The sequence below is a fragment of the Manacus candei genome, unplaced genomic scaffold (assembly GCF_025592945.1).
Source record: "Manacus candei isolate 608988 ecotype Guabito, Panama unplaced genomic scaffold, ASM2559294v1 h1tg000048l, whole genome shotgun sequence".
Classification (NCBI taxonomy): Eukaryota; Metazoa; Chordata; class Aves; order Passeriformes; family Pipridae; genus Manacus; species Manacus candei.
Window position 1 is genome coordinate 6900001 of NW_026138096.1, and position 26310 is coordinate 6926310.

General features: G+C 37.2%; 1 protein-coding gene across 4 annotated transcripts in view; it reads right to left on the reverse strand.

The window, feature by feature from the left end:
- FAM193A (family with sequence similarity 193 member A) overlaps positions 1 to 26310 on the reverse strand; it is a 76702-nt gene that overhangs the window by 2547 nt on the left and 47845 nt on the right. Inside the window, exons 9-22 of one of the 4 annotated variants that reach the window (XM_051798536.1) lie at positions 23609 to 23686; positions 22319 to 22396; positions 21913 to 22025; positions 21516 to 21758; positions 19386 to 19539; positions 19105 to 19284; positions 15875 to 16126; positions 13734 to 13932; positions 12190 to 12462; positions 11559 to 11841; positions 9447 to 9633; positions 7431 to 7661; positions 4728 to 5565; positions 1698 to 1779 (exon numbers count right to left, since the gene is read on the reverse strand). In XM_051798536.1, the coding sequence (XP_051654496.1) occupies positions 1698 to 1779; positions 4728 to 5565; positions 7431 to 7661; positions 9447 to 9633; positions 11559 to 11841; positions 12190 to 12462; positions 13734 to 13932; positions 15875 to 16126; positions 19105 to 19284; positions 19386 to 19539; positions 21516 to 21758; positions 21913 to 22025; positions 22319 to 22396; positions 23609 to 23686 (3191 nt within the window). Of the gene's footprint in view, positions 1 to 1697; positions 1780 to 4727; positions 5566 to 7430; positions 7662 to 9446; positions 9634 to 11558; positions 11842 to 12189; positions 12463 to 13733; positions 13933 to 15874; positions 16127 to 19104; positions 19285 to 19385; positions 19540 to 21515; positions 21759 to 21912; positions 22026 to 22318; positions 22400 to 23608; positions 23687 to 26310 lie in introns of all 4 variants that reach the window. The other 3 variants (XM_051798535.1, XM_051798537.1, XM_051798538.1) reach the window with 3 other exon arrangements.

A 26310-nucleotide genomic window follows, 5' to 3' on the forward strand; every position in this document is an offset into this window, starting at 1 on the left:
AATGAACACAAAACGGTCCACTTTAAAGTGCTAACTCTTCATCTGGAATCACATTTGACAAGTTTATCTCCAAAATTCAACTGCACTTCTCCAAATACAAGACACTGTTTCATTCGTCCTACTGTGAGTAAATAACTGATGAAAAGAACTCTTCTATTTGCTACAGATACTGCAAACTTGAATGAAGCTAAGAATATTCCATAACAAAGCCTTATGCTATACTAACGCTAGCAGTATCTAATACACAGTGTATTTCACTTGTAAAACCTACATTCCCATTTAAAAAAAAAAATCCTTTAATTAGCACCACTCATAAAAATAACTTTTGAGACTAGAGACCATGCACTGGTGAAAATTTCATCATCTTGTACATTGTAGCTCTGTAAGTAATCAGATACATGCATTTTGCAGTAATACTTAGCAGCAGTTGTATTCTGTTCTTTTGCAAGACCCAGACACACACTACATCCCAGGCACAAAGGCTATGAAAACTATATAAATTTAGAAGAGAAATTGATGCTGAAAGTCCTTGCTTAAAAAACTCATCCTTTAAACAAATAGCTTTTGTTGCTTTGTGAAATAATACTGTTGAGTCCTGAATTATTCAAGTCAGCAAACTGAGTTATTTGTAACTTTTCAGATTTGGCTAAAAGGCTCACTAAATGTATTAATGGGAAATTAGCACACTCAGCCAACATTAAAGAACACAAACTAAATGATTGTGTGGATTGAGTGGATTTCAGTGCTACAGGAGAACATGTGCTACACTATTTAAACATGAGCTGTCTCCTTATATTTGAGGAATTTAAAAGTAACTAATATCAGAGAATCACAAAACATTCTGAGTTGGAAGGGACTCTCAAGGATCAAGTCCAACTCTCAATACGATGCATAAATCCCCAAATCAACCAAAATGCACAGAAGAAAAAGCTTTCACAAGGAAAGGTTCATGCTATTCTTTTACTGTCACTGTAATAGGCCAGGCTGGATGGAGCTCTGAGCAACCTGATCCAGTGAAAGGTGTCCCTGCCCATAGCAGGGGGTTGTAACTAGATGGTCTTTAAGGTCTCTTTCAACCCAGGCCATTATATGATTTTATGATAAGCATCCCTTCTTAATGATTTGTATAAATTAATATCCCACAGTTATATCATCTCTACTTTGTGTATAGAATTCTGATTAATAGCTCCTGTAAACAAGGAAGAAAACAAGGAACAAACCTTTCTGAAGTATCTGTTTGGAAATTTAAACAGTAAGGTTTTATTTGCTCAGCAGTTAAAATAACGTTAGGTTTTTCTTTTCTTTTTTCTTAAACACTAATCAGTTATTTGGCCTATGTGGAAAATAAAGGAAATATTCATGCAAACTTTATTTTGAAAAAAAAAAGAAAGCTACCAGAGAATATTCTAAAGCCTCGATGAGAACCTGGGGGGGACACAGATAATTCTGGCACTCATTTCTGTATTTGTGCTATTCAGCTATGAGCTGTGCCCACAGATCACAGCTCTGGTGACTGTTACAGTACTCAACTGTAACAGGATTTGCTATGTTACACACAGTGCAACACAGGCTTTTCTGCCAGGAGCTAGTTATTAAACTGTGGGTTGGTGTGCTGGAGTTGTTTTTGTTTGTTTTACAACCATGACATATGGAAAGAAGCAACAACAGTTTTATGTGTAGAGATTACAGAACTTTACCTTTTAAAATACTCCACTTCTCTCTCTGTTTCATCCATTTCCACGCTGTCTAGATCAATGTCTTTGGGTAGAAACACATCATCTACAAAGAAAAAGGATGACACTATGTTAGATTCCATGGGGAGGGGGGAAGGAGAGAGGAAGAAGCTTGAAGAAGCTGCATTGAAGATGTTTTTGGAGAACTGACTGAACTTTGTAGACTATTGATTATTCATATTTAAGCTGAATTAATAATTAATAATACATATTTATAATTAAAAAGACACTTCTTAAAACCCCTATACTAGTATCTCCGCCCAGTCTTTAAGGAGTTACACTGGGAATAAGGAAGAGATTAATAAACAGTAAATTTACTGATTTCATGGGTTGCAAAAAGATACCATAAACCTGGAATATGCATGACAATATTCAAATTATCCAAAGGGCTCAATGAATTAGATACCTGTTGAATGTCTGAAATTCATTGATCTTATTACTAAAAAGGTAGCTTTGGAAATATTTTTAAAATAGTATTTGTATAGAAAAATACTTTAAGAATTCTGGGTTTCTACAGCTGCTGTACTCCCTCTGGGACATGATCACCAGGCTGTGTCTGAAAGAGTTTAAGTCATGCTAGCTACCATTAGGGTTTGTTTTTTTAAAAAAACCCCCCCACATTTAACACATTAATATATGACCTGAATTTAGGTCTCAGCTATAGCAAAAAAGTCACCATAAAAGTCTCTTGGTATATTGTACTAGCTCAGTGTATGGTTCTCTTTTGTACTTTAAAAAGAAATAAATCAGAAAGCATAAATTTTTGTAAAATCAATTTGAACATTTTCCTCTTGAAATTTCTTTTGTGACCACATATATACTCCAATCTCATTTCTGAAGCTGCTTCACAAAACATTCCAAAAAGGCTGAGACAAAGAAACTAACCAAAAACACCAAATACACACCTGGACCCCAGAATCCTTGAGATTATGAGAATGGACAACACTCTTCTAAAGACACTTCTGGTGGTTTAAAAGTTGCATGTATTTGCTGTTTAACTTACTCTGAAGAAGCAGAAGGCCCTATAAACACAGGGCTTCCCTAACACTCCTAGTTTTCTTCAGCCTCTTTATAACAAGAAGTTAAAATACTCTGCCAGAATACATTTTTTTAAGAAACAGAGATCCCACCAAAAGCAATAATGTTCACTGCTTTAACAGTTCATTTTAAAACCCAGTTAAAACCCCCTAGCTTTGTTACCTCCTCTTCATGTTCTCAATTACCCAACTTTTCAATTTTTTTTCTCAGTTCATTTTTTGTGTCTTTGCTAATTTTGTACATCAACCCTATGTCTTAAAAGAATTACAACCACATGAAAAAAAATGTATATTACAGTATCTTTCTTGTAGCTCCAAAGTCAGAACTACTTAAAGCAGAAATCCAGTCCCAACTCCAGAGAGAGCAGCACAATTCTCTCAGAAACATGTCCCTGTGTTTTTTCACACCTAAGCATTAACTTTCAGAAACTGTAAGTATACTTGATTTAAGCAGCAGAAAACAACACTGGGGACAGGGAGGAGGACAAGATGCAGGAAGGTACCTGCATTCTCCTACAGTAAATGCCCTCCATCACCACCACCCTCTTCAATATTTTCTCCTTCAAATGTCTCCAGTCTCCTCTTTCTGCTCCCAGTTCTGGAGCTTTATCTTGCTCCAATCACTGGAGTACATTCTTCTTGGTAAATTAAAAAAGCCAAACCCCAAACACACCACAAGAACTAAAGGTATCAGAGAAAATGGTTCCATGCAGTGGTTTAATGCTGTATTGCTGCTCCACTGACATGGAATGGAAACATTAAACATAAGATTTAAAAAGAAAGACTGGTGGGTTGACCCAACCCAACCATGAAACCACAAAAAAAAGCAAAGCTGGGTTCTACACCTAGCACTTCCAACAGCCATGAATTAGGTTTACATTTTTGTAACAAAGCTTAACAAACAAATATTCTGAAACTCTGGCAGAGACTGCCGAAGGATTAAGGTCTGCTATGCTGATGTGCTTATCAGTCAGAAGGGCAGCAAGAACTGCCATCATTTCATTTTTGTAGGGTTACCACTCGGCTACCAGGTGATCCCAGGGGAATGACCCGGTGCTCTGAGCAGAGCCATGTCCACCCCACAGAACTGCCACCTCGACTGGCAGTCCCAGCAGGGACCAAGCATGTGCAGGAATAAGGAATAACCTGGTGCCTGAGAACGGCAGTTTAACTGGTGTGCTGACAAAGCCAACCAGGCAGCACTGCACGTGCTTCTCAGTTCTGGTATTAGCTTTTGGATGTGTTCAGGCAAACAAAGAATAAGCTGGAAATAAAATTTTTCAATGTAACTTGCTTGAGTCAACTCAATCTCCCATGGTTTTATTCTTTCTATCAGATAAATAAAAAAATTCTGTTTACTATGACAAGCTAAAACGAGAACACAATATTATCAACTAATTAACAATCCACTGCAACTTTTCACTTGGGCAAAAACAGTAAATTAGTTTTTTTTATTTACTTACCTGTTAATGTAATGAATATAAGAAAGGAATTATTTCCACTGGAAAAATGCATATTTATGCATGAATGACCATTCTTTGACAGTGGAATCCCCTTATTTCTCTTGCTTAAAGAATAAGATCAACTTCATACTATACTATACTATGCCATATGAAAAACAACCTCACTTTTGAAGAAATTCAAAATGGATTTCAGCATACTATTGAATTAAATTATATATTTATTTTAAGCAAGACAGGCTTTCCAGAAGACTGGCTTTCTTAACTGACAAAAACCCCACACAAAACCTGCTATTTCATTTTTGAAAATATCCTACACCTCTTTACTAGAACTCTATCCATCTCTTAATTGTTACAGTTCTGATGACTTGAGTTTTTCTGACACATTTCTCAAATTTACATTGGCAGAAAGGTCTGAAGATAAAGATGTCAGACTTCTGGATTTAAATGGTAACAATACAAACAACCCAAGTTCTTCAACTGTCTTACACACTTACCAATGGAATTGTTGACTTTGTCCCCTTTTTTCTTCTTGTTTTTCTTGTTCTTGCCTTTTGGTTGAGGAGAATCTGCAAGTATTAGCTTATTATTTTGCTGCTGTTCACTTGGTGAAGGGGATTCACTTGTTATGGGTGCTTTCTCTTCCTTTACATGGTTCAACTGTTTTTTGTTGTTATTGTTCATTTTCTTCTCATCCTTTTTAGGTTCTGTGAGTGTTGGGAGCTCTGCTGCTTTTGCTTTGGATTCTATTTGGTTTCTGGTTTTAGTCTGAATCTCAGCTGCTTTGGGGGATTCAACAGGCTTTTTCACTTGCTCAACACATGATTTGTTTATCTGCTTTAGTTTCTGTTTGCTGTTTCCTTCTTTATGTTGATGCATAATATCAAGCAGAAAAGAGAGGGGCTCATGCTGCTTTACACTGCCCTCTTTCTGATAGAGCAGCTTTGAGTCTCTAGTGTTTACACTGGATAGTTCACAGCCCGTCTCTAGAACTGGCCTCTGTTCTGTGTGGTTCACGTGTCTCGACAGTGAACCGGAGGTTTCAATCTTTTCTGATTGTTCAAGTGTACCATTCTGAATGTCTTCGGGTGTGTTTGGGACAGGTTCCTTCACTGCCTGGCAGTTTCGAGTGAGCATGTCCACCTTCTGGCAGTCCTTACTGCTTCGCTCTTTCTTCTTTTTCTTTACAGCCCGCAGCTGCTGAAGTTCTTGAAGCCGCTGTAATTCCTGTTTCAGCCTCTCTTCTTCCTCTTCCTCACGCCGCCTCTGTTCCTCGAGCAACTGGTGATGCTCCCTCTCTCTGGCTTCAGCTTCGAGTCGAGCTTTCTCTTCAAGCTGCAAATTAAAAATAGGTTTATCGAAAGTGACAAATATTTTGGAAATTTAGAGTTTTAGGGATTATTACAACTTTTCTCTATGAACTTTATAAATACTAAGATGTGAACATATGAAGATACTTAATCCACAAGTCTGCAGAGCAAGCAAATAACTACACAAAATCTGCCCTTTTAAGCACACTACAATCCTTTCTGTATTTCCATTTTCTACATTTCTGTGACTCATCTGACTGTTGTTAATACCAACTGTTGATCTTCTCTTTGCTATTGCTAAGCCTAACTTCCTATCAAACCCTTCTATATCCACAAAAATCTGCTGAAAACAAAACCTTCAGCTGCTTTCTCAATGACTGTGTTTATCAGTAAGGTAACTCATGTTTGCATCAGGTTGTATCTTTTACCTTTTCTCTTCCTATGGCAGCAGAGTTGCTCTGTTTCACTGTTCAGGAACTTTAGGAAGAGCAATCATTAAAAACATGCACCAAAACACTGAGCACATAATAGTTACATTGAAAGTTGTCAAAAATACTAAGGGTAGCAAAGTTTTCTATTGTCATCCCTAAGTTCATTAACCAAAGCAAAGGCACAAGGGATTTTTTCCAGCCAATACTGCCAATGCCTAAAACTTTGCTGTGCAGCACTGAACTTGCATCATTAGCAAAATGAATGAAAGTCATACACCAAGAACAATCGTGACCCTTTATTTTCTTGCACATTTATAGGTTCCTGTATGGCATTACTTTTTCAGTTATGGAAGTCATGCAAAAAACCCTGTGAGAATCTTCCACTTTTTATGCTTGAAGTGCATTGCAAGAGCAAAGTGAATTTTGCATCTGAGTTTTACAAAATTAATTTTATTTATAAATAATCCACTAAGCCTTCAAGATGATGAACAGTGCTACAACACGAACCTAAAGAATTTAACTAGTGAACATTAGGTCTTCCAAACCCATGGAGTCATTTAAAGAATGCAGAAGTAGAGCCAGAAGGAAATCCACAAACAAGAAAATATTTACAGCGTGGTCACATAACATGCCTACCAGACTTCAAAAAACATTCAGCAACCAATCTTATTGTGCTTTGAACTGAAACCTAAGGCTGATACCTGAATTGCAGTAAGAAAAGCAGATGTCCTGCTTGTTCCAATAAAAAAAAAAATTTACTCTAGTAACTCAGCAAATACTGTTTTCAAAAAAATAATTTCACTGTTACATACTGGAGGGGTTTAGAAATCTTTTTTGCCAATTCTCATTCGAAAGCAATCTGTAATTTTTTCTTCTTTGCCCCCTCTCTGCAGCTTGCCACTTCACTCCAGCTTGGGATAACCCTTTGTGTCATCATTTGGCACAGCAGTTAACCTCTGTCAAACAGGACAGTAAGGTGCACAGTGCTAGCATTCTAAAAATATCAAACTTCAACTCTTCCTCTCTCATAAAAGCACTGACCTATGTTCCCTGGCCTCCTACAGAGATACTTTACCATAATCATTATCCCAATACAGAAACACTGGCTTTCTAACTTCCCCCACTTCTAAATGTCATTGCTACAAAATAATAAAATTCTTAACATTTCTGACACTCAGAAATAACTTTCTTAAGTGTGGGAAATTCCAGTATAAAGCTGACTTGCACCAAAACACATGGAAATGACACTGTGAGGAATATTCCCCGTCTACTACCGTAACTCCTTAGGTAGCATCAGAACAGGTAAGCTGGCTGTGTGGAAACAAACAGGCAGCCTACCATAAACTATGCAGAAAACACTTACAGCATTATTATAAATTCAGTGTACAGTGGCATACTTACAGAGACTGCACAGATTCAAAAACATGGGGTCTAGGATAAATGTACTTTCATGTCTTACCTTCCTTTGCTTATGTCTGGCTCGCTTGGCTGCACGAGAACTGCTTACTGGTTTGGTTTCAGAGCTGTTTATAAATTGTAGCAAGTCTTCCACCTTTCGATGGTCAACAACACTTTCCCTTTCAGAGATCTGATCTGGCTTCTTCGGCTGTTCTTCTTTCCTTTTTGTTAAACGTAAACGAAGTTTTTCTCGCATCTCTGCATAATTCCTACTGGTTGGGGCAGCCGGAGGCTGAAGGACACAAGACAAAAATGTAGTGACCAAATGGAAAAATTTCACTGACCTAATACTTTTGAGATTTTGGAATTTTTGAGACCTTCAAATAATGTGGAAGGTCCAAAGCTGACTATCAAACTCCTCATTGTTTGTAGGTGCACCTAAAAGTGAATTTGACCAGCAACAGACCTGTCAGACATGGTGCTGGCTTGTGAACTACGTTTTCCAACTGAAAGAATGACTGATCTTGAAGAGGATCATATGAGCAAGAAGACAAAGAAATTTTCAGAAGCAAGAAAAGAGATTTCCATATTCCTCTGTGATTGGTATACCATATCTGAGAATTTGAAAGGAGCAGACATTTGCTGTTTTTATTTTCTATGAAGTCTGTTTCAGAGTTTGGGCTACATGGGCCCCTGGGCTATAACTGTGAAGGGCTGATTATCTTGCTCTGTGCCAGCATCCCCTACAGCAGAGTCACATCAATAACTTAACACTGCTGCAAGTGGAATCCTTGCATCATGTTTTATATCTGTATTCCCACTCACTGCTCCTGCCTCTCAGCTCCCTCATTCCTCCTCCCCTCCTGACGCCTTACCCTCTCCCCTCCTGTACTGGACCTGGTGCCCATCTATTTGCAGCTACACCAGTTCAACTCATTAAACCAGCAAAACAAAGGTTACTATCAAACACAGATAAACCTTGAACATGGTGGGAACACACAAGGAGAAATGGTATCCCCTCCCTGCCATTTCAGCCACAGGGGCTTTTAATTCACTTCAAGCACCAAGATGAAACTGCATTTGATGCAATCCATGGCCTACAAACTGAGCTTTTATTTCAAATGGGAAAAATGCCAGTGACTCAAATTCTACTACTGAGCTGATTATTAAAACAGATTATACACTGATTTACATTTAAAGAAAAAACTACATATGGCAGCTTGACAGCTTTTAGCATTTCATTTGTGCAATTGAAAATATATGTTTACAAGACTTCACTAGACATGTTACTGGTATGAAGTTAACTTATGGATTCTTCAAATAAAGTCTAAAGTATTAAAATAAAGAACGTAAAAGATTCTGTATAACCTGCATGCATTAGAACTTCATAATTTCTTCAAAACATCCTTTAAATACAAATACACGTCAGTGCCTATCAAAATACACCAGTAAAGAAAACAGTTTGTAACTCTGAAAACAGTGAAAATGCAGTTTGGGCTTTCCTTGGATAAAAATATAATTCAAACTTCCACGGCCTACATTCTAGGTAAGAATAGGTGTTTTTCCTTTTTTTTTTTTTTAAATCAAGTTTAAGTGAATACTTCAAGGATTGGTATTTTTACAGATGGGAGAATGGTTCATAAATTGCCACAAAGATGAAATGGTTCGTAAATTGCCACAAAGATGTAAACTAATATCCTATATAAAGTGTACTTTTACCCAAACTCATCACATTTATTATAATTACAGTACTACAGATGAGTGCATGAATTTTGTAAAGTTATTGAAATGGCTCAATAACCCTGTCTGCAGTTTCAGTCAAACATGGTATCTATTATCCAAGTCAGTTGCTTCCTAAATCTTTTAGTCATTTTTATAGCTCTTGAATGTTTTCAACTGTAAAGGTTTGTTTCAATTCTTCATTTCAAAGGAAAATTACTTTCTAAGTCCTTTTACAACTTCTCTTGAGTGAGTTCCAATGCCACCCCCTTAGTTGCAGTCTGATAAATCACATGCAATCAATGATGAGTAAGTGACAAAAGACCAAACAAAAGCAATTTAAAATACAACAACTTACTCCTCCATGGCCGAAGAACTCACAGTAACAGCAGTCACAGTATTTTCCTTCCTTCTGATTTGTGGATGTTGAGGTACTGGAGCTATGCTCTGAACAACTATCTTCATCTTGGCTCTCCTCTCCATCATACTGTTGATGATCATACGTGTTACTGTTCTCACAGCGATGGCCCTCACAATCAGGATCACTATATTAAATTAAAAAAAAGCTTATGAAAACTCTAATGATAATAGATAAGGTATTTGAAAAAACAAAACAAAACAAAACAAAAAACCCACAAAATCCAAAACAACAAAACAAAAAACCACCAACCATATACATTTATATGTACATCTACCAGGAACAATGATTCTCAAATTGGGATATCAGGCACCAGTATTGTACCCAACCCTAAAGTCTTCATCCACCAGTTTGCAAATGGAGACATTCCAAACCAAGCAGAAGGTAAACTGATACTTGGGAAAGAGGTTTATAAAAAAATTAATCTAGTGACTCACTGAACAAGTAGAAGTAAGAATAAGTTTAGGAACTGTTCTTCCTGGCTTTCAACAGGTAAAGTATTTCAGAAGTAGTGATTCTAGATATTTTAAATTAATGCTTTTGAAACTGCTGCCCATCTCATCACTTGTGATCTGAAGAAAGTTGTGCAGTTGCAAATTCCCTGGTTTTAGATTGATTTGCAAGCTCTTGACTTAAATAAAAATCCCAAGGTCAGCTAAAACCAAAATGTTCCCATGACCCTGTTTGCAACTTTATTTTGAAGAGGGAATACTATCATGTCTCTTCAATAAGCATGTACATGCTAGTTGATTTCCTCCAGAGCTCTGTATAACTGTGCACCCAACATATCTACTGTCCAGTTCTTCTAAAACTGATGTGATTTTTCTTCAAAAGAAAGCAGTATTAAAAAAAACCCTCACTTGTCTAGGACTAGCATTTCCTTGTTTATGTTAGAAAGGTGAAAACAGGCCATAATCTGTCTTGCCTACCAAATTTATATAAATCTTCTTTCTAACCTCACTCCCCTTCCCCAGAATGCAATCACTGCTTCTGGGTTGTTGTCTCCCAGTTCATTCCTTTACAAACTAAAAATATCAAGTTAGCACCTGGAGATGATGAGAACAGTTGGCTGTTGTGTTCAATGGCCCATATTCAGTTATCTCCCTGCACCAGAAAATTTCTTTACAAAATAGCAATAAATTCTCATGTATGAAACAACAGTTACTTATTTTGTGACACCACCAATTAAACCAGTTGATAGCAGAAATAAGGGCATTTTTAGAAGCACTTTAGGTGTGCAGTTACCAAACTCTACCTAAACCTTGCATCTTCCTCTGAAAACCTATAGTAGCCAGAAGGTTACATTCACAGCATCCATGATCACAGCCCTACAGGTCACAGAGCCCTTAGAGCAATGACTCAGCTGCTTTTCTGCCTCCACCCTCCAGACTTATCAAATAGCTGGCACCACTGTCAGTCTTCCACAATACAGAACACTACCAGAAGACAGCTCCACCAAACTCCTCCCAAGCTCCCAGACCTCTGACAACCTTTATAAATCACATCCTTCCACACTATAACCACTGTATAAATGGTGGGACTGATACCAAAGAAGTCTTGAGTGTAGTCAGGAAAATGTGCTACCATGTGGCAGGTTTCAAGACCACATATGACCTTTTCATATTTTGAGCTAAATTACAGACTCCATAAGTTTTCACAGTTTTCCATTCCCGCTTGCCACGTAGTGCCAAAATGACAGAAAACTGGTACATAATACAACAGGTTTGTGTCTCAGCAGCAGCAATCACTACTGGCAATGACAGAGTAAAAAAAAAGTAGAGTTTGACTCGTATGTCCCCAGGTAATGTTTCTAAAAGTGAGCAAACATTTGTTTTTAGGACTCTAAATTCAGTAACTAGACTCTGCAATGGAAATAGTATTTGTGAAGTCTCACACCAAGTTCCATACTAAGTATCTGTGCTCAGTTTCATTTGCTGAACACACAGACAGCTCTTCTTTCACATGACAACCAGTGGCAAAGGAGAAGAAGTATCTGTATTTTCATTTCCCTTCTATTGTAAAAAGCAACAAGAATAACCACACCAAACTCACCTGCAGACACTTGGTGGGGCACTTGCAGAGCTGTCTGTGGTTGAAGTAGGAGGTGCAACTGTAGTAGGACAAAGACCTGAATGAGGATCCACGAATCCAGGGGCTGTTGCAGCAGTTTTGGGGAAAGGAGGAGCAGCAAGGTTTGGAAGATGTGGTGTAGAGGCTGGAGACAGTGCAGCAGGAGACAGTGAAGGAAGGGATGCTAAACTGGTAGGACTATTTCGTGGTGCAACTGGTGCAGAATGTCTATGGTCCTCTTTATTAATATTGTGGAACACTTCACCTGAATTGGGGGGGAAAAGAAAACACTTACAATTAAAAATAATTAATAGGTCTCCATTAACTACCCAAACAATCATATGAAGTGTTGGATGTTCTCAGCTTCTCTAAAAATCAGAAGTACTTCAACACATTTCTATTACCAGTTTCAAACCCCAACATCAAGGTCTTTCACAAAGTTCTTTAATCCAGGATTACACAGACCTGTTATTATCAGGAGTAATAACAACAGCCATTGACAAAAATCATCAAGATACAATATAACCAAAAGAAACACATACATAAATCTTCACAGTTAGCTAAAGGTACTAGAGCCAGTTACTAAAGCTGTATGTGAATTACACATGCTTACCTATTGATGAAGGTCTCTTGGATGATACTTTGAATTGGTTGCTGCTTGACTGCACCGTAGTTGCTGTACAGGAGACAGAAGAAGTGGCAGAAGAAGTTGCCATGACAACTTTATTAGCTTCCATAAAGGCATCCTGGAAATTGTACAGACATTTCTTCTTTGCAGCATTTTTTTTCTCTTTGCTGTCAGTAACTGCTGTTGTTTCATTGCTAGATGTAGTAGGAAGTGCTTCGGGTCTTATTTCTGAGAGTGCTGGTGCTAATATATCACTCCCTTCAATTGAAACACACATAGTAATTCAGAATCACAGAATTACAGAATTGTCTTTATGGGATTTAGAATTAAGCATTCATTAATTTAGAAGCAGACAAGCAAAGATATATTTTGTTAGTGTTGGCTTAGTATGATTAGTGAAGGGAATTCTCCTTTCCCCGTTCCTCCTCCCCAGATAATGGAGATGTAACAAAGTGCTGTGAAGTCACAGAACAGAAATCACAAACCTTAAAGTTACAACTGTAAGAAGACTACTAAATATGTGTTAACAAGCAGCAAAGATGCTACAGATATCTTCATCCATTTAGAATTAAAAAATTAAAATTGGACACCATTTTACATGCTAAGTATATAATCTTAATATCTGAAGTCCAGGTTAGCCATGCAACAATTATAACCACAAACAACATATCCTTTTATCAGTACAACATGATAAATCTTATCTTTATTTATTTGACATTCCAGTTAACTACAGTAACACCTTTGTGATAGACCTTCCACCCAAATGTGCCACCACCCATCTGCTGGAACAGCTACCCATGACTACATTTGTAAATGGATGAGCTATCCTATGGAGGAAGTTTTCTGGATGTTTTTAATGCCTTCCCTTTTAAATATCACTGCAGTAACCTGACACAAGTTAGCAGCAGATCAGCCTGAAAAAAAAAGCCAAAACACAAACCCAAACTTCCCTTTTCATATGAGTCAAATGAAATAAAAAAGGCATTTTAATATTTGCTGTGATGCGACTGGAAAGTTTTCTTTCTCTCTGTAATTTCTCTTTTATTCTCTTTCACTTTAACCATTAGTGTTTGCAAAGGCTTCCTCGCTTAAATTAATCTTTTTCTTGATTTATGTCTCTGTCTTTCTGAATGACAATGCAGTTATCTCTGTGCATTATAAGAAGGAGGATGTAGTACCATGTTACCAGTGCTCTTACTAGCCTGTAGAAATAAGGCAGGCCTTTGTGGCAGAATTCTAGAAGTTATTTAACTTTCTCCTTACTTCCCATTTCTCTACAGTCTTAAACTTCTGAAGACAACCATAACTCTACAATGACCATAGATGAAAAACAGCATGCTATTCTTCTGCCTTTACCATCTTCTCCCCAGTACATAAGAATTTATTTTTCAATTTTCAGCCCCACTGTAGTAGAAGTGGCAGCAAATCTGCCAGAATCTCATCTTATAAAACCACGATGCTCCTGAAAAAAACCCCTATAAAACACAAGGCTTTTAACTACTCAGTGTGAAGTAGTAACAAACCCTCACCAGGAATTGTGTCAGGCAAAAATGTAGCAGGATTCCAGTTCTTGTCATTCATCATCTCTGAACCCCAAAGACTTATAAATTTAGAGCTATTCCAATCTGGAGTGCTCCCAAAACAGCTTGGATAAATATGATCTTGGAGAGATGCATTGAATACTTGATGCTTGTTTGTATGATTCTGAACTGGAGCTGGTGGTAATGCCTACAAAAATAAAGAGTATTTTCCTCATTAATATTCTGTTTGCTTACACAGTCACTCTAACAGCAATATTCAAATCACAGTGTTTTAACTGTGAAAAGCATTATAAAAAGCATAATAAACAATATTTCCAAGAATGATAAAAAAACCTGATTTGTTGATTATTAATGCAAATAATATATTTCAGATTGTATGTAATGTATGTTTTATACTCAAAAACACTGCTTTTGGATACAGCTAAATGATGAATATAAACATCCAAATCTCAAAAAATATTTGTGTTAATATGTAATTAAAAACACTATTTGTATGAATGTAGAACTTGTCAGTAATTACTACCTTCCAAAGCCCAAGCTGCCTAAACCAATCCTCTCTGACATGCCAATCACTACCACATTACACAATTGTGCAAAAGGGATTACAAACACTTCAGCATTGAAAATAAGGGCAAGAGAAAAAGAAATAAAACACATAAAACATAAAAAAGTTGATTATTTTCTTCCGCTTTTTTTGTCTCCAAGTATTAACAGGTTCCTGACTTTAAATTAACAGGCAAAGAATAAACCTTTTCATTTTAAGAAGCAACTGGAAAAAAAAAAAGGGGGAGGGCATACACTTTCTTCTCCTATAGAGGCAAGTTGTTCTTGCTCACCCCATTTCTTCTGGCTGAAATTGTTTATTTACATTCTAAAATGTAATTTCTCCTACAGACCTTATGCAATTCAAACATTATATTCAACTACTGCCTGCTTTAAAAAAAGGCAAGGAAAAGCAAGTTTATTCTATTTTTGCACTAGATTTGATGCAATGAAAAGCTATGCAGAAGTAGATAAAGATATTAAAAATACCAGTTGAGTCCAATGACATTTCAGACATGAAAGCCTAAACACTCATGGCCAAACAAATTACTTATCTCATTTCTTTATACAGAAGAATTTTCATTATCTGACTAATGGGGAAGGTGGGAGGGGCTGGAATAACGTGCATTAAAGAAAATTCATATACATGAGTGGAAAAAACCACTTAATGGGGTTTCAGAAGAACAGTAGCAGTTGTTGCTGGCACACTGCAACAAAGCAAGGGACACTGATAAGACAGGAAAAAAGAAAACAAGTGGATGTTAAGGAGGAAAGTAAGAGTCAGTAACAGTCATCTTGGTGAGCTAATTTACTCTCCTTACAACCACAGGATCACTGGATCAGACCAAAGGGAGACAATAAGAATATGTACCTAATGACAAAGGTTTTGTCCTTTTCAGCAGCACTCACAGTTCAACTCATTTAAATAGTGTGTTACTATTAACATCCCGTTAATAGTAACTCTGGTTTTTGACTCCTACTTCTCAAAAGCTGCCACCTGGTCCCGGTTCTTGTTCCATATCTTTCTCTTGTTTATTACAAGTTTAAGGTCAAAAGAATTTTGCAGAACCTGCAAAAATGCAAGTTCTCTCAAAGCACAACAAAACTTACAAATAAGGCTCCTATGCCTCTGCTTTCTCAAAAAAAAAAAAAAAAAAAAAAAAGAAAATATCACTAACATTTTGAACTACAAATCTCAGAATATTATTGCCAAAATGGAATACTAAATTTTGACCTCTGATATAAATGAAATTAATATTTAATTAGTCCTATTACACTGACTAAAGTCCCATCACTCTTTCCACCATTCAAGACTCATTTGACTCAACACACTTTCTAATCACAGTAAAGACATTATCAGTCTTCCTGACAAAAACTATCCTTAGCCCTTCTGTACCAAATCTTCAACCAGTTCTGAACCTGTCTAATTCCCCACCCCTCACTATTCCTCACAAAAGGAATACTATAAACAAACCACAATGTAAAGCAACTTTCACTGTTGACTGGTAGTCAGTCATGCTGGTTTGTTCAGATGTACAGCATTTTTCCTGGGATGAGGATGCATCCCTGTCCTTCATCAGGCTTACCTTGTTGTGTGTGAAGGGAGAAGCAGTATACAAGGTGGGATGAATAAGTGGACGAGGCAGATGAGGAATTGTATGCAATGGTATATGCCCATGGATGTGAGGATAAAGATGAAGTGCAGGATGTGCAGGTTTTTCAGGATTCATAAACTGGTGGCCAGCAGGCAGCCTTCCAGTTGCAAGTGCAGGGGCTGTTAGTCCTGAGGCTTCTTGTTTGCAAACGTGACATTCACAAGCATTTGGACCTTGATCAGCCTGTAAAAAAAAAAAAAACAAAACCATAACCAAAAAAAGAACCAATTAAAAAATTCAATCTACTCAACAGACAGTAAAAACTTAGTAATCATTATTTCATTATGCATACATCAATTTATATTTTCAGAGCATCCACAAAATTATTTTGTCTAATACCAATGGAAAAGCCTTGTAGTAAAGTGAAAGCATTAATGAAGGATCTTTATCTTACTTAAGAATACCCTAAAATTGACAGTACTTCATACTATACAGACATTTAATGTCCATGATCAGTGACAACAAGCAAAACACTCATACAAAATACTGATACAAGCCTTGACAGTGTTTGATCATTACTAGGAAATTAATTACCCCAGTATACAAAGAAAAAGTTGAATTGGATAAATATTGTCCACAATTTTCCAAGCATACGGAAAAAAGTACATGTAGGAAGTAGTGATAAAGGCTGATTTGCTGATAAAGTTGGAAGTAGTCCTAAGCTGCATTAGGCAGAGCACGGCCAGAATCTGCCAAGGGAAGCAATCTTTCCACTCTGGTTAGCACTGGTGAGACTGGTGCCAGGCTCAGTTCTAGGCTCCCTAGTATGAGAGAGACATGGACACACTGCAGTGAGGCCACTGAAGGACCACAAAGATGATTTAGGCCTCGAAGCATCTGTTAAACAAGGAGAGAATGAGATCACTAGGATTGTTCAGCCTCAACAAAGAAGACCCGGGGATCTTATCCATGTGTGTTCGCTGACTGGCTGGGGAAGAGACAAGTACAAAGAATGGAGCCTGACTCCTCTCAGTGGTGTCCCATGAAAGGGACAGGAGGAAATGGGCAGAGAGCGAAATACAGGAAATTCCACCCTAACCACTGATGTGTGAGAGTGGTTGAACACTGGAACATATTTACCCACAGCAGTTCTGGAGCCTCCATCCTTGACGATACTCAAAACACAACTGGACAGAGTGTTGATCAACCTTCTCTAGATGATCTTGCTTTGAGCAGGAAGGCTGGTCTAGATTATCTCCGGAAGTCCCTTCCAAACTCAACAGTTCTGTGATTGTGTGAAGCTGACATTTCTCATGAAAAAATTCATAATCCCACCAACCACACCTTCTTAGAAACTTTTACTCATCTCAAGGTATTATCAGCCTCTGTTGTCTCAAAAGGACTCAAGACTTTAGAAAAAAAGCAGCCCAGGAAAGAGCAGCTCCATTTACCTCTCTCAGCTCAGTACTTTTTGCTGCCACTGTCACCTGATATTTCACTGAAAGATAATTTTATCAGAAGCAACAGCAGGACCACTTCCCAACTGCTCTTTTTCCCAGCAATATGGAAGTACACATTTTTCCAAAAATGTAACATTAGCTAATTACATTTCTAAAAAAGAATTGACAGGTGATATTCTTCTTAAATATGCCTTCCTCTTAGAAGCAGGGAATTCTTCATTACCACCTAAAAGCATTAAAGCCTTTAAGATGAGATATATTTTAAGAACAAAAGATTTTATAAACCAAACACAATGATTAAATTAATTTGGTGTATAAAGAAGAAAAAAACCCAACTCTCTCAAAAAGGAATAGTATTACTAAGAAACCAACACTAATCTACTAAAAATTAAAAATGGAAAAAAGAAGTCAAACAGAATGATGAGACTCAAAACCTAATTCTGACAAACCTTTGCGTACTGAAAAGGAATCCAAAGAGAGACAGAGATACTGAATAAATGAGCAATCCCGAGAGACAATGCCAAAAAATCTCAAATGCACATGACATGTACCAGTGAAATTAATCACTTAAATACAACACTATACTCACTCAGCTCTGATTAGAAGATCAGACTAAAAAAAGAAAATCACTAAGAGTTCCCCAGAATAATTCTGAGAAAATCCCTTTTCCATAAAAAAAAATCAAAAAAGTGAAAGGCTAAATCCATCTTTTTATTTTGCATTTTAGTTTGCTTCCCTAAGGCAAGTAGACTTACATAATCTCATTTGATTTTCCACAACAAATGCAGAATCTCTTCACTGGTTTCAAACTAGTTTGACAGAGGTCTCACCCCATGTAAGTACACCACTGGTCAACCATACACAGAAAAAAACCTCTACATACTTGCTGAAAGAAAATCAGTTTACTCTTAACACATGAGAAAATACTTTCAGTGGAAGGTCTTACAAACATCCTAACCAGAGGAGAACACCTACTGGGAGATGACTGTTGTCTAAGCCCTCAAAGGTGCACCAATGTGGATTCTTTTGTACAGTAAGAAATAAAAGTAACATTCTCCCTTCAAAGCAGTGAGTCTGTGTCATAGCTGTGTGGCAACTCAGATTAAAAGCCACCCAACTACAAAAGCAAATCCATCAGATACTTTGCCTTGGCGCTCAGCTGTTAAACTGAACACCACTCCTGGCTGAGCAGATATTCTAGGCATGGTTCTCTCGGTGGTCTGGTGACCTTACAGTCAAGAGCTTAATAATCTTAAACCATTAAAAACAAACAAAATCACACACACCAAGCCCCATGACATAAGTCATGCAATAGATTTAAATACCCAGGGGTTTTCAATGGGGAAGGTTAATCCTCAAATATAATATTAAAAAATACTTAATGTTAACTAAGTACTTGTAACATCCCCCAATTAATTTCAAATAACATAACATTAATATTTAGCAAAGACAAAGGTCAAACTTCCAAACAGAAATGCTCCTTAATGTCTCTCATTCATACAGGCAAGAATAAGTTTTTTACCCTTTTAACTGAAGCCACCTTCAATATGACTTAACATTTTTCAGGTTTTGACTACAGGAAGATATTTGCCATGACAATATAACCTTTAGTCGAAAAATATTTTACATGTCATACTTAACCATTGATAACTTAATATTTTAAAAGTTAAGGAAATAATTGATGATATACATGTCTTCTCATTCAAGCAGCCACATTTCAGAAATTAAATTAGTACAAGGGTTGCTTTTAGATGACTATACCTGTTGACTGGGGTAAGAAGGTGGTGGACTATCCATTTTTGTTTCATCTTTCCTTAAAGCCCTTTTTCCTAGAGATATTTCCTCCTTTTGAGTCCCTGGTGGTTCACCACTGCTCTCCCCATCTGCTTCTTCATCATCTGCTTCTGAAGAACTGCTGCTCGTACTGCTCACCTGAGGAGACTGGAAAACATCAAGTCATTAACACGGGAGTGAAGGACAGGCCTTTCCCCAGTGAGCACATCCAACTGCCAGAAAAAGACAGGACACTGGAAATGCTGTACCTCATCTTTCAGTGCCATGTTTTCACCTCCACCATTCAGCTCACTGTGAATTCCGTTCATGTTGGCTACAACCTCTGCATCATCGTAGTTATTCAGGGGGTAGATATCAGCAAACTTTGCTGATAATGGTGCAACATCTTCATCATCACTACCACTGAGGGGAAAAGAGGCTTCAATAAATCACAGTGCTCAGTAACCTCAGTTACAGTGAAAGCAGCTAAAACACCAAAATGAAATGAAGTTGAAAGTATCCCTCGTATAAATGTTCAGATTAGGAATCAAAGGATGGTCTCTCAAGTTGTTCAACTGAACCTACACTGTCAAGCAAGTAAAATCAAGCAAACTGCCATATAAATCCTACTGAATGTAGCAGTCGCGTGTCTGAACAACAAGCTCGATCAAAAATATGATTCTCTGCTGGTTTTTAGTAAAACATTTTTCCACCACTGCTTTCTGAGCAAGAATCTATGGAATTAATAATCACAGGATACGGATGACCTTTAATTTGATGGAAAGAGCCTCATGCCAATGATTTCATTTACAGAAATTGTGATGTGGAAAAAAATACAATATAAAATTCAAGTTTTTCCACATATTAAATGTCAAACCAGTAAGTAGGGAACACTGAACACACCACAGTAACTCTTAAATTTCTCAACAGCAACTAGTTGGTAGACAACCCCACATCTGCTTTTCAGAATCTGCTCTAAAATACTTAATGGAATTTTTTGCCATACATCATGGCTAGGCTTCCCATACAGATAGCTAGTAAAAGAACCTGCATGTTTAATTACTCACTCCAGGGATATGTTGCAAAGATTGGCTAGTTCGTGTTGCTACAACAATCTAGAGTTCTTAGAAGAGTTCTTAAACTGCACACTTTATCTTGTTGCATTCCACAAAATACTGTGCCAAAATCTAATTACATGACGGCACCATCAGGCATATTTCAAATGTGCAATGAAGAAATAAAACACAGCAGATAGTATGAGACACAAGATGGCACCTCCCCAGGGAGCAGTGGTACTTCCCTAAAAATAGGCTTCTGACAGTAAATAATACTTGGATTCAACTGAACTAGCTTCTAAAGAGACAAACTGAACAGTTTTTGACATTTCAGCACCAAAACTAGTGAGAGTTTATGGAAATGGCAAAGCACACACTTAAGAATACACAGCTAAACATACCACCACAAAATCTGTTTTCAAGTGTTCCCTGAATGGGATCAGAAACTTAAGTCCTGTTACGGAAGATTAAATCATTGATGCTGGTAGATAAACGTTTAGAGGAAATGGAACTTAGTGAGTGACAGTCATCAGAAACACCTCACACATTGGCACTCTCCTCGTTCATCACACCATATTAACATGGAACACTAATGCAAATTTCCTTGACTGTACCTACAGCAAGTATTTCATCAGTGTTCCCACCAGTACCAAAGCTGGGTGGTTTTTTTAAAGTATTCTTTTAGAATATCACATGATAGAGAAGACTCCTGGTTAGCTGTACACATACCCAATACAAAAGCCAACCCACCAAGCAACTCTAATTCTTCAGAATTATGAAGGGGTGGGAGTTTACATTAGACTAATCCTCAAACTTGATGGTTGTGATCAGAGTATAAGAAAGGGGGTGGCAGATACTTCTGATAGAGACAATCATTTTTAATGACTCGGGTTAACACAACTTCAACAATCCTAAAAGCCTTCTAAAAAAAAAAAAAGGCTTTCTTGGAAGTAAACTGACTTATATGAAATGACAATCCTTCAAAGAAAAGAACACCAGTTCCCTTGCTCAGTCCAGGAAAATGTGACATTTTAAAATGATCCTCTAAATTAGATATGTATCTGATGTCCTTGTAATTGCAAACCAGGAAAGCACACACTACACACAATTCTAGCAATATTGGTAAGTCAGTATCTTCAGAAATTTTTCAGAACTTCACAGGATTTTTTTATATATGTATGTTAGCACACATATAGCACCGGAGTTGTGGTTGGCTGAATACAGTACTGTTATTAAATCATTTTCAGAGGCAAAACTAACATTACATAACAACAGCCTGCCAATGCCACTTGCCTGCTCAAGTCCAATTCACTACAAAAACTGAGAACAGAGAAAAGAACTTACAAAGTTGGTGCAGAACCATTATCTGCGAGGATCAGTCTGGGATGTTGCTGAATTGTGATAGGTGAGCTGGAACCTGATCCTGAACTTGCTGAAGACATACTGGGTGGGCGGATCTCAGACAGATAATCCGGAGCAGAATCAATTTGTAGTGGTAACTGGTTAATGTGGATATCATCCGTTATAGGGGAATCCATGATGCCACACGTTAAAATGTGTGAAAGGCTGCAGTCATCACAAGTACATCTGTTCAAGAATTAAGATTACATGTTTCTGTGACCTTGTTTAAGTAGTAATGATTTAAAGTAACCATATTCTTTGTTCCAGTAATGCATTTCTTTTTTCCTTGAACGAGAAAGTTATGCTTTATTATGATTCCAAACTAAAAACATCAGCTCACCTTCTTCTATAATTACAGTTGGGACAGTCAGGCATGCTCAAACGTGATGACAGCATGTGTCTCATTGTGTCTGTGAAGTTGTTCTCCCCAGCTAGTGCTTTCTTGTTATTAAGCTGAAGTAAATGGTAAAGGCAGTGTTTTAGTAGTGCAAGTCTTTCCATTAAAAATTCAATGGCACATAATGACAAGTTACATAATCAACAGGGGTTCTTTGGGCAAAATAATTTAAAAGCAGAACAATTCAGAATAATTTCATGAAGGTGGCGTTTTGATCATGGGTGAAAAAGGAAAAAGTTCAAAGTTACAAACAACAAACATTTGGCACTGAGACTCTTTAAATAAAGTATGTTTCTACTATGAAATAGCAAAGTGGACAAGTCCATCTCCTTGACTCATTCGTACGTACATCTTGCACGGTATTTCTGCTGACGCACTCTGAACTTGAGCAGTTCTTGTCTTGTTTCATGGTATGCACAAAAGGACACTGCTGACAAACGGAGAAAGCAAACTCACCCTTAGCTGGCAAAGAAGAATTAGCACTAATTTTGTAGCCACAATGGGATTGAGTCAAGAAACAAAGTAGCTGCCCAAGACAGGACCTGACTGCATTAGTGAAAAAATAAAATCCAAATAACCTCCACCTGGTAGAGGTCTAATCCTGAAAGCACCTAATTTCATTAGATACCTACAAACCTTAGGTTAAACAAGGATGTGCCTAAGCTCCCACTTCTATGGATGCCCAGATCTGATCCCTACCTAAGCAGCCATGGTCTTAGAGCTCACTTAAGGCCAATTAGGATCAAGGAAAAAGAGGATTCTTTCCTCAAGTCCTCCTAGAAGACCTGTATACCAGATGTTCTAAAAGCATTGTTAACATAGGCTTCCTTTCAGGAAAAAGTACTTACTGATGACTGCTTTGAGACATTGCCAATTTAAGCTTAAGTTTAAGTTTATTAAAATGTACTGCCATACTCTCTGGCTCAGGACTAGTGTTTCTTGCTGCATACTGGTACAGGAATGGGGAGGTTCTCCATCCAGAGTTGACTCTACCCAAAGCCCACTGTACTCTTATGGAAAGCATGATGCACACTTGAGCACTTCCAGGCTGGAGAAGAGAGTACTGAGTCCTAAACAGCAGTTTTATAATAAGTGAGGAACTTCTACTGGCCCCTGTCTGGTTAGAGCTTAAAAAAAAGAAATACAGTTCTGCTCAGCCTTTTCCCCCACAAAACAGATGCAGGAGCCATCTCCAAAGTCCCGAGGGATGGAATCATCTGCCCTGCTACTGTAGCTCACAATCCTGCACACACAGGAATTTGTCAAACTCCTGAACACAATATTCCCTATCAAGCAAATTAAGACAGCTCCACACTCAATGTATTGGCTGTTTTGGATTCCACTCTAAGGCAGCAAAAATTCCCCTTCTTTTGTACAAAGGTTTTAAAGACCTGGTATTTAATCCTAAAACTATGGGTTTATCTTTTTATCTTGTAGTAAGTGAGATTACATACTTTTACTTACTCTTCTTGGATCTTACTTTTCTGTATTTTAGCTGATCAAATTTCATGCCTGGCATAGTTGCAGAATTAGATTGCACAGAACTGGTACAATATACTACACTCATTGTTTGCATCTTACAAATATATGTGTAGCATTATTATAACTTAGAATGGTATAACAAAAAAAAAAATCCTACCTGCTCTTCAATAAAACGCCTCTGCTTAAAAAATTCCCAGTCTTCCTTTAGCATGCGTTGTTTTGTTTTCATTGCCATCTAAAACAGAATTTAAGGAAAACTCATTGACTTAACAATAGAAAACCTAAATTATTGTCAATTGATTTAAGTTTCATTAAACCTAGCTTATCTATACTATTTTGCAAGTACTTACTTAGTCAATATGAAGCGTACTTTATTTGCTAATAATTTGATTAGATTTACTTAAACGTAAGAGTTCATATTCATTAACACTACTTTTCAGACTTTCCCACTGTTACTCCTTATGTTAATATTTCTCTTCATTAAATACGTGCAGAACATTTTCAATAAAACGTGACTGGCATTAAATACTCAGCATCTCAGATCCATTAAAATCCACTAAAATCTAGAGATAAAGGACTTATGGCAAGGCCTCAACACAGGCTCAAGTGCAAAGCCTGATGTACCACATGTGGAACTTATCACCCCAAGAGTCAAAAGAATCAAAAGTACTGACCTAGACTAACACTATTTGGCCCATTTATTCCTCAAAGTTTTTCATGTTCCTTGATTTTGCTAAGGCTGGAAAAATACTTTATAATTACTTGTCTCTTGAATCATATCACCATAAATGCACATAGAGCCCTTAACTTTTTGTACACAAATGATATTTTTCCGGTTTAGCAAAAAAGTTGTCTCTGACAGGACGCAAAAACTTTCGTGAATTTTAACACAGTAAAATGCAGGAACAAAGCTCCTCCTGTTGTACCTTACAACATTTTAACAGCACTACTTCATCAGTGAGGAAACAACTACCTAAGGTTATCTTTTACAGTTCTTCTTTTTTTCATTTACCTAATTAAAAAAAATAAATCTACTACCTTATAGAATATACCAAATTGCTTCATAAAAATAGGTTAGTGAGCCATTAGTTATACCACTAGAAATCTTTTTTTTCTTCAAAAGCATGACTCCAGGAATTCATACTTGATCAAAAGTTTAAAGTCTAACAACTAAGCTAAGTATATTATTGTTATTATCATTATTTAACTTAGGAAAATGAAATGTTAAGCTGGGGATCTGGAACAACATTAAGTGGTAAAATTTTGCCTAATTAATTTCTGAAAGGATCAGCATCATATTCTAACTACTACTACAGATTCTGATTTCCTTTGCTCCAGCGAGGTTACGTTAACATCAAAAAAATGAGTTTATCGTGTCCATGTGTGTTTGAAAAAAAGAGGTACTGCAGAGCCTGTGGCCAGCAACACCAGAAATTTCATCCTGGGTGCAATACCAGCTTCCCAGAATCCCTGAGCTATATTTAAACCGAGTAACACTCCCTGGTTTAGTTGCCCTGCCACCTAGCTGAATCCTCACCATCAGACAGCTACCTACATTCAATATACATTACAAGAGAAGACTTTTAATGCCAGAGAAAGACTTTTTTAAAACAGCCAGTGCATTAACTGGGAGCTGCCTACTCAAGCCTGCCAAGAAACTGTCAAAGCAAACAGCGTGGTACAAGTGTTGGTACTCTGCTATTAACGGGAACAGGGGCTGACACGCAAGATTTCCTACTTCTGACTTAGCAGCCTTTCCAATATTCCATGGACGCAAGTATCTTAAGTTATTGATTCCATAAATAATAGAAAATCACTTCTCTCCCCTCTTTCTTTTCCCCAACGAATATTTATTTCAGCAGAGCAGGGCAGCTGCAATACAAACCACACGCATCGTGCCCGAGAACTCTTCTAGGGAGTGCGAGATAAATTCAAATGCCAGATACTCCAAAGATCTTCCACAGATGTAACAAGTGATGAACACAGGCACTGATATGAAAGAATCCTTATTCTAAATTGTATTACAGCGTACACACGTGGTACAGCAGTGTATTAAGTTACATGTCTGTGTGTGACACAGCTGTCATACACTGTCTTAAACTAATATTTTAATCACTTAAAAAAACTATTAACTTTGTTTCCCATGAACAAGTAACATAACACATAGTAGGAGTGTCCACTACTTATCTCTGCTGATGCCTTGTCTACAGTTTTGGGTGTAGTTCCACAATAGATAAATGAGAACCATTCTTACATTTTCTTTCCCCTCTAACCTTTCAAATAGTAGCAATAAAACCTCACAGGTTTGTTAAGACAAGAGGCAAGCAAACAGTGAATGCACATTCATTATTAAGATCCACAGTTTCTATAGCAGCAGGGCTTTCTGATTTCTACCCTGTTGACAAAAACATCACTGCAAACTCAGGTTTGATGGTCATATTGCATGATGTATTTTTGATCAAGAGAGTAAAACCACAAGTTATCATCAACATGGGGTTTAAGGTATGATTGTGAAAATGCTTTTTTCTATGTATAAATACCAATATAAATACCAATATCTTCTTTAAAATTTGATGGTTTAAATTTTTGAAATGTTTCCTCTACCTACCTGCACTTGCAGGTATTTTTGGTCATTAGGAAATAAGCCATCATATTAAGTTTTCCCTATTGGGAGAATGGTGTCTGTTTGCACCAGGATACAGGTTTCACTGAGCAAATTAAAAAATTATATAAGACAGCACTTGTGGCAGTTGCATGGTCACTTGATATGAAGAAATACAGAAAAAATCAGTTAAGAACTTTATTTTGGCATGATGCAGAACCACCAGTCAGAAGCCTGATATGAAAGTGACTCTACAG